The 16,847-nt window shown below is 47.5% G+C and overlaps 3 protein-coding genes across 3 annotated transcripts; 1 reads left to right on the forward strand and 2 right to left on the reverse strand.

Moving 5' to 3' along the window:
- Positions 1–6,522: 6,522 nt before the first annotated feature.
- FPRO_04869 (uncharacterized protein) lies at positions 6,523–7,908 on the reverse strand (the record flags this gene model as incomplete). The annotated part of the gene is made up of 1 exon (XM_031230426.1): positions 6,523–7,908. One exon carries the CDS (start codon positions 7,906–7,908, stop codon positions 6,523–6,525), a length of 1,386 nt encoding a protein of 461 aa, XP_031080564.1.
- Positions 7,909–9,679: 1,771 nt separating this feature from the next.
- FPRO_04870 (uncharacterized protein) lies at positions 9,680–9,784 on the forward strand (the record flags this gene model as incomplete). Its single annotated transcript, XM_031230427.1, has 1 exon — positions 9,680–9,784. One exon carries the CDS (start codon positions 9,680–9,682, stop codon positions 9,782–9,784), a length of 105 nt encoding a protein of 34 aa, XP_031080565.1.
- Positions 9,785–13,298: 3,514 nt separating this feature from the next.
- FPRO_04871 (uncharacterized protein) lies at positions 13,299–14,424 on the reverse strand (the record flags this gene model as incomplete). The annotated part of the gene is made up of 2 exons (XM_031230429.1): positions 13,299–13,892; positions 13,948–14,424. The coding sequence occupies 2 exons, from the start codon at positions 14,422–14,424 to the stop codon at positions 13,299–13,301; spliced, it is 1,071 nt and encodes a 356-aa protein (XP_031080566.1).
- Between the last annotated feature and the right edge of the window lie 2,423 nt (positions 14,425–16,847).

The following is a 16,847-nucleotide window of genomic DNA, read 5'->3' on the forward strand; positions in this document are numbered from 1 at the left end:
AGTAGAGAAACGAGAGGACGTGCCCAGCAGTGCAGTGTACGAGGGAAAAATAAGATAAATAAGAAAAAGAGCGTGTGGAAGGATGAAGAGAAAGAAGTATGTTGGACGAGGATCAGAGGTGAAGGTCTTTGTGTGAACGGGGGCCGACCTGGGCTGAATCCTGTAGGATCCATCCGTTCATTCATTCGCCGCAGCTGCCAACACTGCACTGGCGCACAGCATATGCTATAATCTGCACTGCACTGGCCTTGTCACTGCGGCCACTTTGATATGCTCTAAGCGCGTGCACGTCCATCATTGGTTTCTTGGCTTTCTCGTCACTGAGGTTGTCTATTTGATCAAAGGATTATGGTGATGGAGCCTATGGGCGTGGCGAGCTACTATTCCCCCGTTTTTACTAACGGCCGGGCCTAATTCAGGGGTCGCCCAAGCCGCCAGGCGTTTTCGGAACTTTCTAGTGTAGCAAGATGGTGAAAGAGGATTGGCTACAGCGGCTCAAGCCACATCTGGGGGCCATGTGTAAATTAATGCATGAAACCTTGATTTTTGGGCTCGACTTTGTCGTGATAGGAGTCAAGTCAGATGAAACAGACAAGAGCTGCATCGGCAACGAGCGCTAATGTCCAGAAATATCATTGGATATGCCTTCTCGTTCTTCATAGGGCTGGGCAGGATCTATATTGTAACCTATAAATATGTGTACCTGCATCGAAAAATCTCATTCATGGCGGCTGGCGCCCGAGTTAGTGGATGATGGACAGGGGAAATTAACAGGGACCATGAATCACAGTCTGCCCCTATAATAGGAAAATAACGGCTCACTAAGTGAATGTCTTCATAGGTAGGTACCTAGAGGTAAGGCAAGGTCCTAAGATAGGCGGTAACGACTGCAAGCAGTGTACAACAGATATGCGCTGGCGGTCGGTGTGACTTGGATTCGCCGCAGTCATGTTTGATTGGTGGTGGTGGAATTGATGAGCTGCAGTCCGTATTTCTGCGCTCCGGCTTCATCTGCTGTGATACATTGATCCTGAAGATGTTTGCTTCCAATGATTATGCGCTAGAACCACAGTCGCGGTCAAGCTGCACAACCGTCACTCCTCGTTTTCTACGCACAAAGAACAGAAAAGGTTCAGAACAATGAGGACCGGCCCGCCAGATCTTGGAGATTACAGGGTCGCACCCTAAAGTGCCTGCAGATCGTGACCTGGTCTGAAACAGCAGGGACCTAAAAACTGGCGTTGCAGGGGCAGAGCCATGGGCTTAATCTGGATGATCGAGATGGTCCTTGGGCGATCAACGACTATGACTATTGACGGTTAGTTCACTTGATGAGAATTCGATAGTCATCTGTATGTTGTTGCCACCTTATTCTGAACAGCAACGTTCACAATATGTCAACCTGCAACCCTTAGTACAGGTAGGCTGTTCTGAGCAACACAGGAAACCTCAGGCTGATCCTTGTACTATTACTTGTGGCCGCGAAACGGAGCGGGTGTTTCAACCCTGGAGCAACTTGAACTGGGGTCAGAGAAACAAACAGTGTATCCTTCCTTGCCTTCACTCAAAGACCTTTTTGTTTTCGTTTCCCTCCGTTGAGCCTCCAAGCGGTATCCGAATATCACTCATAAATTGCGTGTTTTTGGTTGCGCCACTAACTCCTAGCAAGAGGTCGAACACCGGTGGATTGATCTGGGCTTTTACAGAGCATCTCGCGTGGCTTCTACCTTTCTCTTGACAGTTGAGGACTACATAATCTCCACCAGAATGACCTGAAACGCGCCAGGATTCTCCCTGCTTGTTCATCAAACGAGCTTTGTCAACGGCCGACTTCTCTTCAACTCCCCAACCTAGACTGGCTAATCCCCAGGGAGCAAGAGAAATTCCGGCGTCAAGCCAAGTGCCCAGAAATACCTAATCTGGGGTCTGCTAAATCTATACTAAATTATACTAACTTTACCTATGTCTTCTTGTCACTTCAGATAGAGGTCCTAAATTGTATTGCTCCCCTTTGCCGGCATAACAAAGACCTGAAAGGTAACAAGCTTTGTTCTAATACTTGTTGCCCTGAGTCGAACTAAGCAACTACTATGCCGAAGATTATCTAATGGGAAACTCTCAATTAGACTGTTTAGCTGGCTCCTATTGGTGAATGCGTGCAGTCCCTCTGTAACCACTCTTCGCCACCAGCTGCCATTTGGAAGTTGATGTCTCTTCTCCTTCATGGGCGCCAAAGTGTGCCATGGAACATCCGACTATTCTGCGAGTGATTTCGAGGCTCTCTTCTTCAATATTGTCAATTTTCTCCATCTCAAGGAGCGCTGAGAAGTCAGTAACCATCCACTAGCTAGTGTTATGGATTTTAGTCAGTTGAAGCAGTAGAAATGCAGTACCAATATTCACAGCCATGCCTGACCAACTACGGAAGGAATATCAATTCCTCTGCTAAAAGAGGTCAACCTGAATGAGCACCCTTTAAATCCCCAGTCCTCACACAAATGTAACATATCAACTGGCTATCGTGCTAGTAGGTTTCCTTTTTATTCGCATAAAAGGTTAACTAGATGGGCATTCGGATCCAACTCACCATTCACCTATCTGATGAGCTCTCTATCTACGGTAATCTCCTGATCCTTGACTGAAAAGATACTCGATGGCGGCCGCCCTGGTATCTACGAGTCTCCGACTGATCCTTTCAAGAAGTCTCAAACCACGAGGCTCGTTTATCATTGCGTGGGCTTGATGTCAACTCGTCATCCGGATACCTCAAAGAAGGCAATTAGAGCCGTAACTTCATCGTCATACTAATCATGCTTCAAGTTGCACGAAAGTTACACATGCTAGGCAAATGGATGCAGGTAGCCGTCATCTTGCTTCTTCAATTGATTACTAAGTTAGGCCATTGTATTCGACCCAACGCCCACATAATGGAAGCCCAGAGAAACAGTACATCATTCTGATCAACCACAAACGTGTTTTTGTAGGTCATCGTGAACACTAATGTTCTACGTTGAATGGCAATGTCCGTTATTAAGAGTTGTCTACCCTATATACCGCAATGATGCTGAAGGTGAAAGTCCGGAATGCATCAGAGTAAAACTTTGATTATTGCAGAGAGGTTATTCTTCAAGTTTCGCTGTTGGTAGAATGTGAGAGCTGGGTTGTTGTGAGTTCCAAGTCTACTACGAGAATAGATTCGTGGCTGTGTTTATGAAGATTAACTCTATCGTTAGCTTCGTCAAGTCTGCTACTTCAGTGAACATTGCCCTCATCATTGGTGACATGTTCTTTGGTGCCAAGCTCATAAACCCTTAGCCACGAAATAGTATTGATGCTTGAAACGCCCAGCGATATGTAACAAGCATATGATTTCTCCCAAATTTATCAGGATTTTGAATCCAAAGGTTTTATTTCATCCGTTTGACGGGTAAGAACATAATAAAACTCATCAACATATTAATTCATGGCATTAAACCAGAGATTTCCGGTAAAGTACTGGACCAGTTATGAGCCCACATGAATAAAATATATATTTTTTGATAGAAGAGTATTTCCATGGTATGAACCTCCAAACATCTGTTGGCTACATCGCCATGTAAGCCTGCATTCTTCGGAGACATGCTTGTGGCATGTTGGTTCTCTACGGCTGATGGGGGATATCCGTATAAACTCTCTCTAGAGTCAACCGATGTTTCAGACGAGGCTTTCTCTCACCGTTATTTGAAGGCTGCAGATAGACGCCAAGGTCCAAGGCCAAATCGTCTCATGGACATAACCAAACGCTTGCCAGAAGTGATTTATACGCCGGTGTGCATAAAAGCAAAAGCGGTGGGAAATCTCGATATGAAGCCGCTCCCACCAAAACGGACCGCCAATTTTACAATGCATTCTGAGACAACCTCAGTTGATATAGTCAGAAGCACTTAATCTGTAATTCGTGGCGTACGGGAGGGATACTAACGCTGCTGTTTTATTCCAATGGGTTTTTTTGAGACATTGCATGCAGAAGACTTCGCCGTGTAGTAACATGATAAACACAATCTTCCCTTACATACTGTGCCCCATGGACCCATCGATAAGTCAGGAGGCTGAGCCAGTAGCTAGGAATGGTGTGTTGACATTTTGCCCTGTCGAACACTTACGAAATAACTCGTTATAATTTCAAGGTGCTTTGGAAAAGACCACCGCTTTCCTCGCATGCCAAACTTCATGATCTGATCCAGCATCCGCTCTGTACATAAACAGGGACACGATAGAAGAAGCTAGATAGGGGAAGAGAAAGCATGGAGTTCTAGTCTTCAGCAAAAGGACTCTGAAAGTGTCTTGGGCTCTGGCATATGAAGGATTGATAGGTTGACGTCAGCGAACGCAACTTTGACAGCGAAACTGCTGTTGCTAGTGAGATCGATTCGTCACAAAATCGACCAAAGAGGCCGTTAGAAATCTCTGAGAGTTGACAATGCCGGAAAGGGGACAGTGCCATGCTAGTCATGCGCAAGAAAGACGCATCTACTGTACCATGTTGAGCTGAGGCTTGCATGGTCAGGGGCGGCACCGAGAGGCGACAAGCGTCATAAGTTGCTGGATCAAATATGTGTCCCCTAGTCCCAAAACCTTGTGTCTCACTCTGGGCCTTGGCATGATCGGCAATGACAGTTGATTCAGAAAGCACATGTCGGATCTACATCTGCTTGTCACTCACATATCACCAATCAGTGGAATGCTATAGCACGATTGGTCCGGAGACTCATCTCCAATGCCTTTCTCCGCTGCAGCCTGAGCTGGAAACAAAGAACTTGTTCGTGAGAGTCTGTTTCTTATACAAATCTTAATGTCTTACTTTTTGTATTTACTTAGACATCCGTCATCATGGTACGAGATCGAACACCGTAGGATATTCTCCCTCGAGGAAGCAATGCAGTACTCTCATAGACTTACAATGACAAGCGTTCTCCGAATTAACTAGTTCACTGCTCACACGAGATCAGATAATGGAGCTTTCGCGATATCCAGTAGATGCGGGAGCTTGCGTAGTTCCCGCACCAGATTCAACCACTTTACGTTGGTGGCTATGTAGGGTTGTACTGTATATATCTTCACGGGTCGCAGTCTCATGGCAGTCTAAGGCGGGTAGCCCCAAGCCATCGCAACGGCGGAGCCTGTCTCCGGAGTACAGGATCAGGGAGACAGAATAATAGCAGAAATTGGTAGTATGGAGCCCAATGATATTCCAACAACGATGGACTATTGAGCAGACACTGAAAATGTCTAATATTCAACCAAGGTTCTGTCTGACATTCACTGATCGAGTAGGTGTGCATTTAGCAAGGACAGCCGTCTGAAAAAGGCTGATACTCCAATTTTGACTTCTGTGAATGTGAGCTAGATAGCTTGCCTGCCTAGTGCGACCAACTCTACTGTATTCTTCTCAGATGGCTCAGCATTGCTAGACTAGTTGTCGATCAACTCAGCGAAGGGGTATGGTGCCAATCTTGTGGATGCCATCCTAGCAGTCAGCTGGGTGATCAAAGAACGTTGAGCTTGACGATAAAGGATAACGCTGCCAAGTCACAAAATTTTCTGTCATCAGATCTTTCCTTGTTCGCGAGATCTCACTTTGACATCCTAACAAGTACTAGTTAACTTGACCGATCACATTCAACAAGTTGCACGCATTTTGCCACATTTACACAAGGCTCCTTGACCCAGGCCCTGTCTACCTGTATCAGAAACATCGAAACCCCCCTAGCGAGCGGTCATGCAGCTGAATTTTGATGAGAAACAAAATACTGCGCAACTTTCTTCGTGGATGCCCACGGAAACCTCTGGTTGGGGCCTAAATGCTATACTGGAATGTGACTATGACTTGGGACCCGTGAACTACTCTTGGGTACTCAATCATCCCAATCTGGTCATGACCCGAATAGGTGCTGGGACAGACCCAGAGGCCATGCAAAGGAGTAACAATCATGTAACTGGAGTAACAGGAGTATCTACGCCTCCTGACTGCAAGGAACAAGACAACCTGGCTATTACCAAAGTTGTTGTCCACAGAAGCTTATATGCAAATCCTGTTGGCTGGGGCTCGACTTCTTAGTTTACATGCATCGTCGGTCGAGTGTGATCTGGTCGGCTAAGCCATATATGATCATTCTCAAGAGGCGTCACGATTTGTAACGGGCATTTGAGGTTCTTAGCGACAACGAGGAAATATGCAAGAAGAAATGGAGAACAGCTGTTCTCTATATTCCACAAGTTGTGATATGAGCATAGTGCCCCTTCTCAACATCAACTTATATGTTGAAACTATTTTAACTGAAGCATGCCTTGCTGAAACAAAGGCAAATCAATGGTATAATGAGCACATTAGAATAGCCTTCATTCTGTATCGCAGTATAGAAACACCAAGGTAGCATCGTCATTCAATGTAGCGCCATGTTGTCCCATCCGTGTACGTGTATGACCCAAAACTTGCCCGCCTTGAAAACACATCGAACGCCCTGTATATTATATGCTGCGAGTTCACTGCCGTGCCGAACGGCGTCGCCGCTTTCCTTGCAACGTAGCTTCGCCCTCATCTTGTTCTGCATCGCTTGAATCGTCGTGGCTCCTGGTGTTTTTGGACCGGTCATTTCCCTTCTTGATAGAAATAATACAGCCTTGTTCCTTAAGTCGCTTAGTCAACTTTGTGCTGGCCTGCATCCCAGGAAAGTCCTTTGCTGTATACACAGTGAAAACATCGCTCTGAGCGGTGACCAAAGTCGGGAAGCGCTTCACCTCTTTTGCACGGATTGGGTCAATTTTGACCAAGGTGAAATTAAGGCGAAATGAGCCAGGAGTTCTGCAGGATAAGTCTGGAAAGCAGAAGAAGCAGCCCTCCTCGCCATGTTCATCCTTGCCAACAAACGGGGCACTGACTAATAAGCCCATGAGTCGGCGCTGTTGCCGATACTCTTCAGGCATGAAAGAGGCATCAGAAGACCCAGATTCATCGAAAATAGAGCAGCTCATTACGTAGTGGGGATAGCGCAGATGTTTTGCTGTCTCTTCTTTCGTGAGACTGACGTCGTTGATGAGAAGCTGAACGATTGGCGGCGGATCGATTACTCTCCGGTCTCTCTCCCCAAATCCACATGATCGAGCCGCAATTGGTTGCTGTCGTATCTGGAGCTTGAAGCGGTCATCGCCTCCTGAGCGATTGTCCACGCTCGTCCTACTGCCACTTCTCTCACCAGTGGTAAGAATGTCGGCTATCCTCATAGGATCGGGCCTCGGTTCAGTTGGAGACATCATAGGACTATTCGAATCAGGTGGTCTACCATTGGTTGTAACTGGCGGATTGAAGTGATACTCTGTGAAGGGGGCCACCGCATGCATATCGATTGATGGTCTATGCTGACCATGTATGAAGGCGGGCGGTGGATCGTCTAACACCGAGGGCAGCCTCGGTGCATATACTGGAGGGTGGCTCTGTGCGTGGTCCAGCATTTCGCTATTCCGTAGAAGAGTAGTGGATGAAGCTTGGGGTGGACGGGCTTGCTGTCCAGCTGTATGATCAGTAGCATATAGCCCAGATGGTGGATGGGGATGCGGGGGATGGGGTTGGTTCTGAGGCACAGAGCCTGGCAGCTCATTCGATTGGTAGACATGGCCAGTTCGTGGGTGTTGATGATGCTGCTGCGGCGAAGGACGACGATGATCGGGCCCTACGGTGAGTTGGCCCGCCGGGGAATACAGGCGTTGGTCATAGTAAGAGTGAGCTGGACCCCAAGGAGGATGATGTGTGTCCGGTGCCCAATTCATTATTGTCGTCGCGTGTGGATGTGGCATGGCCTCCGGCATGGTCTGTGGCATCGCGTTCAGCCGCTGTGATGTTCGCGCGGCGGTCTCAACCGCTGTTAGAGACATGAATGTTGTGGAATATTTCTGGTTCAGTCAGGAAGGACTACCATCAACAAAGATGGATGGGAAAGAGAGACGCCAGTGTCGAGCTTATTAGTGGAAGATCAGTGGCGGCTTAGATCGGTTGCATCAACAGCTAACTTATGCCCCAGGTACTCAAGTGCAGAACCCTTTCGGTAGCGTCCAATAAGAGAATAGGATCAGCCAGGCCAGAGGGAAGAAAAGAGCGGGAAGGGCCCAGTAGCCCACTACTTTCAGGGAGTCGGCTGTAAGATGGAATGCGGGCGGTTCCACTGCCCAGATAGACGATGGGGGGAGGGAGTGGATGAAGGCTGGTGTAGTCAAAGGCGTGTAGCCTCAATGGGCTCCTAGCGGTCTGAGAAGACGCTATTGACTCAGATCGATTAAAGCCTTCCTTTGGGTGAGACTAGCAGGTTGGCTAACGGCCGGGGGGAGCGGGAGAATCTCAACCAAGCCCACAACAATGTCCGGGTTGGAGACAGGTAGCAAAGGAAACACAGGCTCATACGCAGCAAAAGACTTGGAGGAAAAGGACCGTAGAATGAGGCCGTGTGGTCAGCCGTGTTTCTGCTGCGTATTGATGGAAAACGTGAGGGATGTGGGCGAGCTCGCAACCAGACGCACCAGGAAGCCGGATTTGGTCTCTGATAAGTGTGGTTCTAGCGGGAATATGACGGCTGTAGAGAATGCAAAGACTTTGCGTGAGAGGAAGGGATAGCAACACTAACGTGTAGGCGAATGAATATTGGTCAGAATGCGAGGATAGAGCTGTTTAGCGTCACAATGCAAACACTATGCCTAGGTATAGAATAGAAAATAAGGACCCAGAGGTCAAGTAGCTGGAGGGACGATGACCCTAAGCATAAAGCCGTTCCAGCCTCAGTCGAGAGCGGAATAAAATGGTTCGAGTCTGAAGGTTTCAGACGGCTGAGGCAAAAGTCAAAACGAAGGAAACTCCCAAGGACTGGAGAACCAGGAAGCCACCAAGATTCCCGCCCGTGTATTGTTGGCGGAGGACCAATGGCAGAAGAGATATCGTTGAGTTTTGAGAGGTAGTAAATCGAGAGAGAAAACTGAAACGAAAGCCACCCAGCAGTGTGCCTAAGATCAGGCCCAAATCGTCGATTTCGATGATTTCCGAATGCGGATATCAGAAAACGAAATGGCTGACCAGGACCAGGACCAGTGACAGTTGAAGATATAGTACAAAATGAGCCCTCGCAAGCACAAGTTCTAAGGTGATGGCAAGAAAAGCTAGAGATTATTGAGTATGACAGGGGGAGGTGGGATTATTAATAAATATTTGCCATTGCCTGGCCTACCAACAGAGATGGAAAAGTCTTGGGCATAAAACCCAAAAAGCACCCATTAGCACTCGCCTCCCGCTACCTGACCTCACCTCGGATCACAGCCAATACCAGGCACGAGATGCAAATGGAGCATCCGTGGTCAGGTAAAGTATGCATGTAATAAGAAAAAATTGCGTTGCTAAATGCAGTAAAAGCAACTAGGTAGGTAGGTCGGCATGTAGGTGAGTGAGTTGAGCGGATGGATGCTTGCAAGGGGAATTGACCTGCCATGCGGCCGCAGATAGAGGCCTGAAGCCCCATCTTGCCTCAATCAATGGAAGTGCCGCCGGCAACAGTTGCGCATCTATGTGCAAGTATAAAAAGAGGCCTAAAAGAAACGGGGCTTATGCAAACCACCAAAACTCGGCTGGGCAGCCGGGGAAGCAGATCAGTATCGAGGGCATGACATGACTTGGTGTATAGATCCATTGTGCCTAGTCTGGGCTCTCCTGTCCACTGCGTTGTCGCAGTTATGGGTCACGCAAACATTCTCTATCATAGGCCGTCATTGAAACCATCATATTTATAAACTCTCGCTCAAGCTTCGTACTTGATCTTGAGTGCGCGCTAATTAAACGAATGCAGCAAAGTGCCAGTCTGGGATCTTGGCTCTCAAGTGGGCATCGCACGCCAGCTCATGATGGCTAGAGATGGGTATATGTGGACCTTGGCGGGTCGATCATCGAAGTATTGGATTCCCTGTAGGGCATCAGAAACACACAAGGGGATGGAGATCAGCGGATGGAAATATAGTGAATCGCATCCCTTAGTTTGGCTTGCTAACCTCAGGTAGCTTAAAGGATATTCCAGGGCTGAATCTGGCTGGCTAAAGGCGCCCATGGGGATAAGATGTTGACAAGATCGATTCAGGTCTGTGCCCTTCCCAAGCCCAAGCTCGGGTAAGCTGTCCGCCCACCTAACGCCTTACTCAGATCGAAGAAGCCGAAAGAGAAAGTCACAAGGGAGATCGGCGAATTGCATCTCATCGAGGAATCTCAACCCTTTTGATTAGACTCTTGAATGTCTAATTAAGGTAACTACTAACCCAGCATCTCTTTCATTAACCAGCAACCTGTCAACTGTCACTCATCCACACCAGCAGTCAGAGACTCCAGCTGGAGTCGTTGATTACATCTATCTTGAGTTTTAGTACCCGTGCCGTTGAGCTTCGACCTTCCAACCCTCTTTCCTTCTGCTATCAAAGTGATGACGCAGGCTCTTGACTCTTCCGGCGATGTCTATGTCGAATGCTGACCATTCGTATCCTGTTCAACATTCAAAGAAGGGAACGAGTCGATGTGCTGGCCAGATCAGATTGCTTTTTGATCTTTGAGTGCATGGCCTTGAACTGGGTTTCAGCGCCACCGCGCCTCGTCAGGCTTTGTTGAGATCAGGTAACAAAAACCAGGTTGGCTTCCCTCGTACTGCGTTCCGTGCCGTTTCTCTAACGGGAATAACTTTCATTGGCCTCTTCTCTGGGAGCTCCCCCGGAGGTTGCTGATTCGTTCCAGTGGTTCATCTCTGGTATGTACAAAAGCTGAGTTCGACGCTGTATTTGAGCGCAGATATGTGCGTCGATATGCTGTATAACAATATGGGCGTCTTGAGTATAAATCCTAAGCTATTTCAACATTGTGGATAAGTTTCTCTGCAGGGACGACAATGTTACATCGAACTAATAAGCCTGCTGACTGCACATGCATATCCGGAACTAGGTAGGCCCTCACCCCTCCCCGCAACGAGGCATGCATGTCGTCTGACAGTACCCAAGTATCTACATTGGAGCATTCTATCAGCACTCACCGATCCAAGATGCCGACATAATCGCCTCCACTCCTCAAGTTAGACGTGGTCCTAAAGAGTCTCTTTCTCCCTTCAAAGTACAACCCTCATCATCACTGGCCATCAAAAACTATAAACCCAAAATTGCAAACCGGCGACACACCTCTGTCTCCTCCATGATGTTAGAAACACAACAGTTATCGGTGATGTACAGTAATAGGTATCGTCTGCTCGATCCATGGATATGGTGCTCCACAGACCTGGAGGGTGGGCAAACAGGCAAGCTAGGACGCGTCTGGTAATTCGTCATTTCCACGCCATTCAGCTTTGAAGTTTGAACTTTCGATTCTGCTGGCTACATTTCGGTCACAACACCATGCACAATGTTATTCGTTGAGATACGCGAACCAAGACGCCATGGCTAGAGCTCCAGCCTGACTACAGGCTAGCAGACTCTTTTGTACGGACACGGGCTAGACGGGCTCGTTAGGGGGGAGGAAAACTCAGGACCTTGGTACTAGGTGACAAAGAGGCTTAGGTGACTTAGTATAAGCTTAGTATAAATTTAGCCTGAGTTTAGGATACCTTTGCCGTATTTATTTTGGCACTATATATCAAGGTCTGATGTTTTCTTGCTCCCAGAGGACGGGCTCGGACCTTCAAACCAAGTCTATGACACACCACAGCCAAACAACCAGATTGAATGATTTACAAATCGTTGTAGGCCTAATAGACCACCATGCAGCTTCTCTGTCAGAGCTACCCTACGATTGGCTCTTGCGCTTTGAAGGTGAATGCACCTTGTTGGTATAGCAGATCATAAGCACCAAGAAATCCTGCTATGAGCTTATTGAACAATGGCATAACACCGGCAAAACGATCCAATGATAGAGTATCGGGGATTGGTTTCCTTGTTCTTCTCCTGTCTGCTGGGAAATGACCTCCTGTTCTCGTTATACCCAGCTACTATTGGCAGGGCTTCACGCTCAGCATTCCGGCCTTCAACATTAAACACCATGTTTTAACTGAAGTACATGCCATGATGACACCATATGTTAGTGGAAAGCCTTCTTTGCTTGCATGCATGCGTGCACATCCAGTTCCATGGCATTGGAACAGTTTCACATTAGCACCATTCCCTCACTGCGGCTTACCATCGAGCTTGGCTACGTTCCACAACAGCTTGAGGACGAGCTCTAATCCAGTAAAGTCGGCCAGTGACCGTGCTGCCGGTAATCTCTACTGCACTGCTCATGCATGTTTGGGCTGTATCAGCGAACAAGAGATGGATAGCCATTGCTGTAAGACCTCCTCTACCCAGCATTGATGCTCACTTACCGCTTGGTCTGACACCCTCCCAATTGAGCCCGGTTGAATAGCGAGGGGAAGTGGTCAAGATACGAAAATGAGGCTTGAGGAGGCCTATCGTGTCCTATCCCATCTGCCTATATTCCTCTAGCTTATTCTCTGAGCTTCATATATCGAACACAAAAGGTTCAATATACTGACCATTAGCTGTACAGCGCCCTCAGGGAGCAAGAATATATCAGACCTTGATATAGGGTGTCAAAATAAACTCAGTAAAAGCCACCCTAAACTTAACAAATATATTGTAAATCTAGTAAAAATTATCCTAAATTTATGCTAAGTTACCTAAGTCTTTTATCATATAGGATCAAGGTCCTGAGTTTTCTTTTCCCCCTAGGGCCCTTAGGGTGCTCAGTCATCGTGGTTTCTCTAAGCAATACTCAGATACCATGTCCCACCGTGTCCCATTTCGAGCCCGTCACGCTTTTGAAGCCCACCGATCTATCATATCCCAAGCTCGCTCATCCATTGAATCCAGTAGAAAATACAAAGCATAAACCCACCATGCCCAACCAGAAAACTCCAGGCTGTGCTCGCTTTTCCAAATCAACTCTTGAAACCAAGTAAAAAAGTGCCAAGTCAGCTTTGGCAGAAAGTATGTATGTAACCTCGTAGTATAATATTATAGCATTGTTTTGCATGTCGGCCTGCTTCCATCCCCGCAGGCTGCAAGGTTGAAATCGGTTCAACAAATAAAAGGAAAGAAGTTGGTAAGGGTATCAAGTCATGAAGATATGCCAAGTGCATCGTATCTGAAGAGAAAACACAAACCCCGTATATGGGTCTGTAGTCATAACTTATTAAAAGAGTAATAGTCGAATATTGAGAAGAAGTGAAAAAAGTATAGCTGAGGTGGTGCCGTTCAGGGTCGATATTCTATAACACAGCATTGACTAGTGCTGCACTGCCCAGGGCAAGTACTAAGCCAACCCATGACGGGGCAAACACATGAGCCAAGTTGGTCTCTTCTGGAGGCAAAGTGCTATTAACAAAATCTGGGCCACAGAGAGTGTTCACTTGTCGGGCTGCACTTTCATAGGTGAGTGCCACAGGTTGAGAACGGTCTTCAGCGGCTGCATGGAAGATGTTCATAGTTTCTTGTATGCACCAGCTGCATGAAGGGTTGGTGCTACCAGGCAAAGTAAGATTATACGGTAGGTAGTAGAAGTAGGCGTTGGCGGCGGTCGTGGTATTTGTGACAGCATTGGCGTAACAATACATATCATCTTCGGGTGTTTGAAGACATGTAGCCTTGTACATCATCTCGTAGGCCTTCATGCCATAGAGGAACTGCTTGACGATAGTGTTGCCCGATTCCCATTCTTGCTTGCAGTTTTCTGATGCAGTGAGGTTGCGCGCTGCAGCATCGAAAAAGTCAGTGCAGTATGTGACGTTTGCAGCACATGTTGCATCGAGTACTCGGACTATGCTCAAGAGCTGCTTCTGGGCTTCGAAGAAGCCACGGGACGTCTGAGATTTTGTCAATATTTATTACCGGCCTGCCCATCCATTGACTGGAACTTACCTGGAGCATCATAGAGAGGGGGTAGCAAGTCTCGTAAGAAGGGTCGGATAGGATACCATTCAGAAACGCGGGGCAGTTACTATCTGATGTGGTCGAAAGCTCGGCTGACAAGTTTCCGTCAAAAGCTTCAGGTAAAGGTGTGTTTGTCGCAGCAGCAGTCTTTGCAGCACGTTGGATGGTGACAGTTGTTGCCTTGGATTTGCCCTCAGTTTTGGAAGGGGTTTCCTTGTTGACGATCTCCTTGACCTCGTCTTCATCCTTGCGTCGGTGTAGCTCGTATCTGTTGATCGTAGGTGTATGGTGTCGTCGATGTCGTAGCGAAGATGATGATGTCTCAGTACCCGCTAGGACCGTAGAAGTAAGACATGCTAGGAGTAGGAGAAATGATAAGGCTATTCGCAAGCGGGGCGCGCGGTAGCTGGTGGTCTTGGGCCTACTGTAAGTCGTTGTTGAGGCAGACCACGATGATGAAATCATGGTAACGAGCGACGAGGCGAAGGACGCCAAAGATGTATTAAAATCGTATTCCAAAAATGTGCAGCAATCGAATTGATGGCGATGTGTACAACCTTTTAAGTGAATTGGCAGCACAGACAATCACACAAGATTGAATGTGTTTCACCACGATGGGCCCAATTTGACACGATAAAAGGTGGTGGTATGTCAGTATTGGATAGTGAAGCGCACGCTGAAGCGATAGTTGTAGCGGTAGTGAGTCAATCGACTGGTGCCGAAAGCCAACATTTAACAATTTCTCGGTGGAGGATCTTTATTGTTGTCGTTGCGTGGCGCAATTGCAAGGTTCCAAGTCGGATGACACTTCCGATGAGTGGGAAGTCAATTGATAAATGAGAATCGTTCGCGGGGGTTCTCTTGCAGCTTCGATGGTCGAGAACGAGTGTAATGCGGTGCGTGATATACCAAATGCGAGATGGGATTGGTTGCCAGGGGGGAGATGAGATGGCCGTAGAATTGCTATTGGGTGCTCGAGACTTGCACAAATTTGGCAGCGGTTGCTGTGGCCAGGTGCTTATTCAAAAGGGACAGGATATAACAAAGAACGAGTGACTGTATATTGCAGTTGCAGTTGGGGCTGATGAAGTTGAGTCTGGGGTTGAAAATGATCGTCGTGAGTAAGTCGAAAAGGAGTATTGGAGTTGAGGAGCACAGATGCAAGTTAACGAATGAATGGCGGGTCGAGAAACGAGTGATCGACGGCGGCTCTAACAGCACCTGAAGTAGAGGGAGGTCTGTAACTCGACTGCTGCGCAAGCAAAAAGAAAACGAAGGAAAGGAAGAGGGCGAGATGCCAGTATAGAATTCTGAGTGGATATCACGGGAAATGGGATCAGTGGTGCCGGACAAGAAAGCAACAACCCCTACAAGGACAGCCAAGTTGACTCTAGCGGGCCAAGTCGGAGGGGAGACAAACGATTCCAGCCCAGGCCCTGCCTTGCTTTTTGATGCTTGTCAATTTTGACCAGGATCGAGCAGGCATCAATGAATCAATCAAGTTCAAGGGCAGAGAGACCCATGGCTTGGATCCAGGAAATAACAAGGATAATTAAACCCTCCTCTGAGGCTTGCAGTAGTGTCTGTTAGCGCGACGGTTTATTGACTGGGCCTGATGCAGTGTGCTGTACCGTGTCACCTAAAGTGTAAAGTGTGTACTGTAACTGGATAATAATGCGAAGTTTATACAAGATGGAAGAGAAAAATTGCTCAAAGAATGCTGCACGGCGATACAGTTCAGGAGGGTATAATGAAAATCTGCTGATAATTCATCACCCAGCTCCATGTATGTACTACCACCCACTCCGATAACTCTCTCCTGATACACAGACTAATCACAAAACATCAATTGTAGAAGAAGAAAAACCTCCTTCGGCGCCTTACGCGTCCACGGCATTCACATTCTTAGGTTACCAGGGCTCAGTTATGTTTCAAGCCGGCCCGCTTACTACCGGCATCCTAGAGGGAACCTCCATTCTCCGAACGGTATTGCATGTACATGTAAGGAGTATTGTACGGATACAACACTCTCATATTCTCCGGGTTACACGGCTGATTGCTCGGAAGCCAGAATGCATGTTCCCGCATGTATTCATTCTCTGGTCGAAACGGACATCGAGCTGAAGACGGCAAGGCTTAGGAAAGGCGACTAGAAAAGGGGGGGTCAAATCTCGCTTCCCCATAACGGGCCAGCCACCATTACCATGGATCCCGCCACGACAAGGCAAAAAATAGCATCTACGACCGATTTCTAGCGTAGGTACGGACAGGATCGCTTCAGGACATCACCTCATTCCAAGGTTTATTGGTGGGTGCTGCGGAGGGACTATCCGTTCTCGATCAGGTCTGTCAGTTGAAGTTCAGTTCACGCATGCACGCGACTGAAAACTTGCAAGATTGTTCATTCATTCTCACCGTTTCGTTTCATTCCGTCGTAATGTTTCGTTTCCTCAACTGAGATGGTCCTCGTCAGCTTCAGGCCAGTGCCGGAATAGTTCTATCCGCTGACGGTTACTCGGGTAATGTTGATTTCATCAACGATTCTCTGCCAAAGCTATGACAGGCCCCATGAGCGATGAGTATAACTTGGTACTTGAGACTAGGTAGGTAGAGTTTTTATTTTTATTTTTGGCACCCTGGCTGCCTGATTAACGGTCGCAAGTTTTCTTACTCCCTGAAGCCAAGTTGAATTCCTGTACGGAGTACATACGGAGTAATCGTCCTCACAATCTCCACCAAGACCAGATAGAGCTTCTCGCGTACCTTGCATGGTTTCTGCAGCGCCTAAAGTAATTTTCTTGGCTCCTTAGCCCTCTCCAATGAAAAGCTTTGCTCCCCTGCCAAGGAATCCCTGCCCTGGCTGAACTCTAGCCTCTGATGCGATGTGA

The sequence above is a fragment of the Fusarium proliferatum genome (genome assembly GCF_900067095.1).
Source record: "Fusarium proliferatum ET1 genome assembly, contig: FPRO_scaffold004, whole genome shotgun sequence".
Lineage (NCBI taxonomy): Eukaryota > Fungi > Ascomycota > Sordariomycetes > Hypocreales > Nectriaceae > Fusarium > Fusarium proliferatum.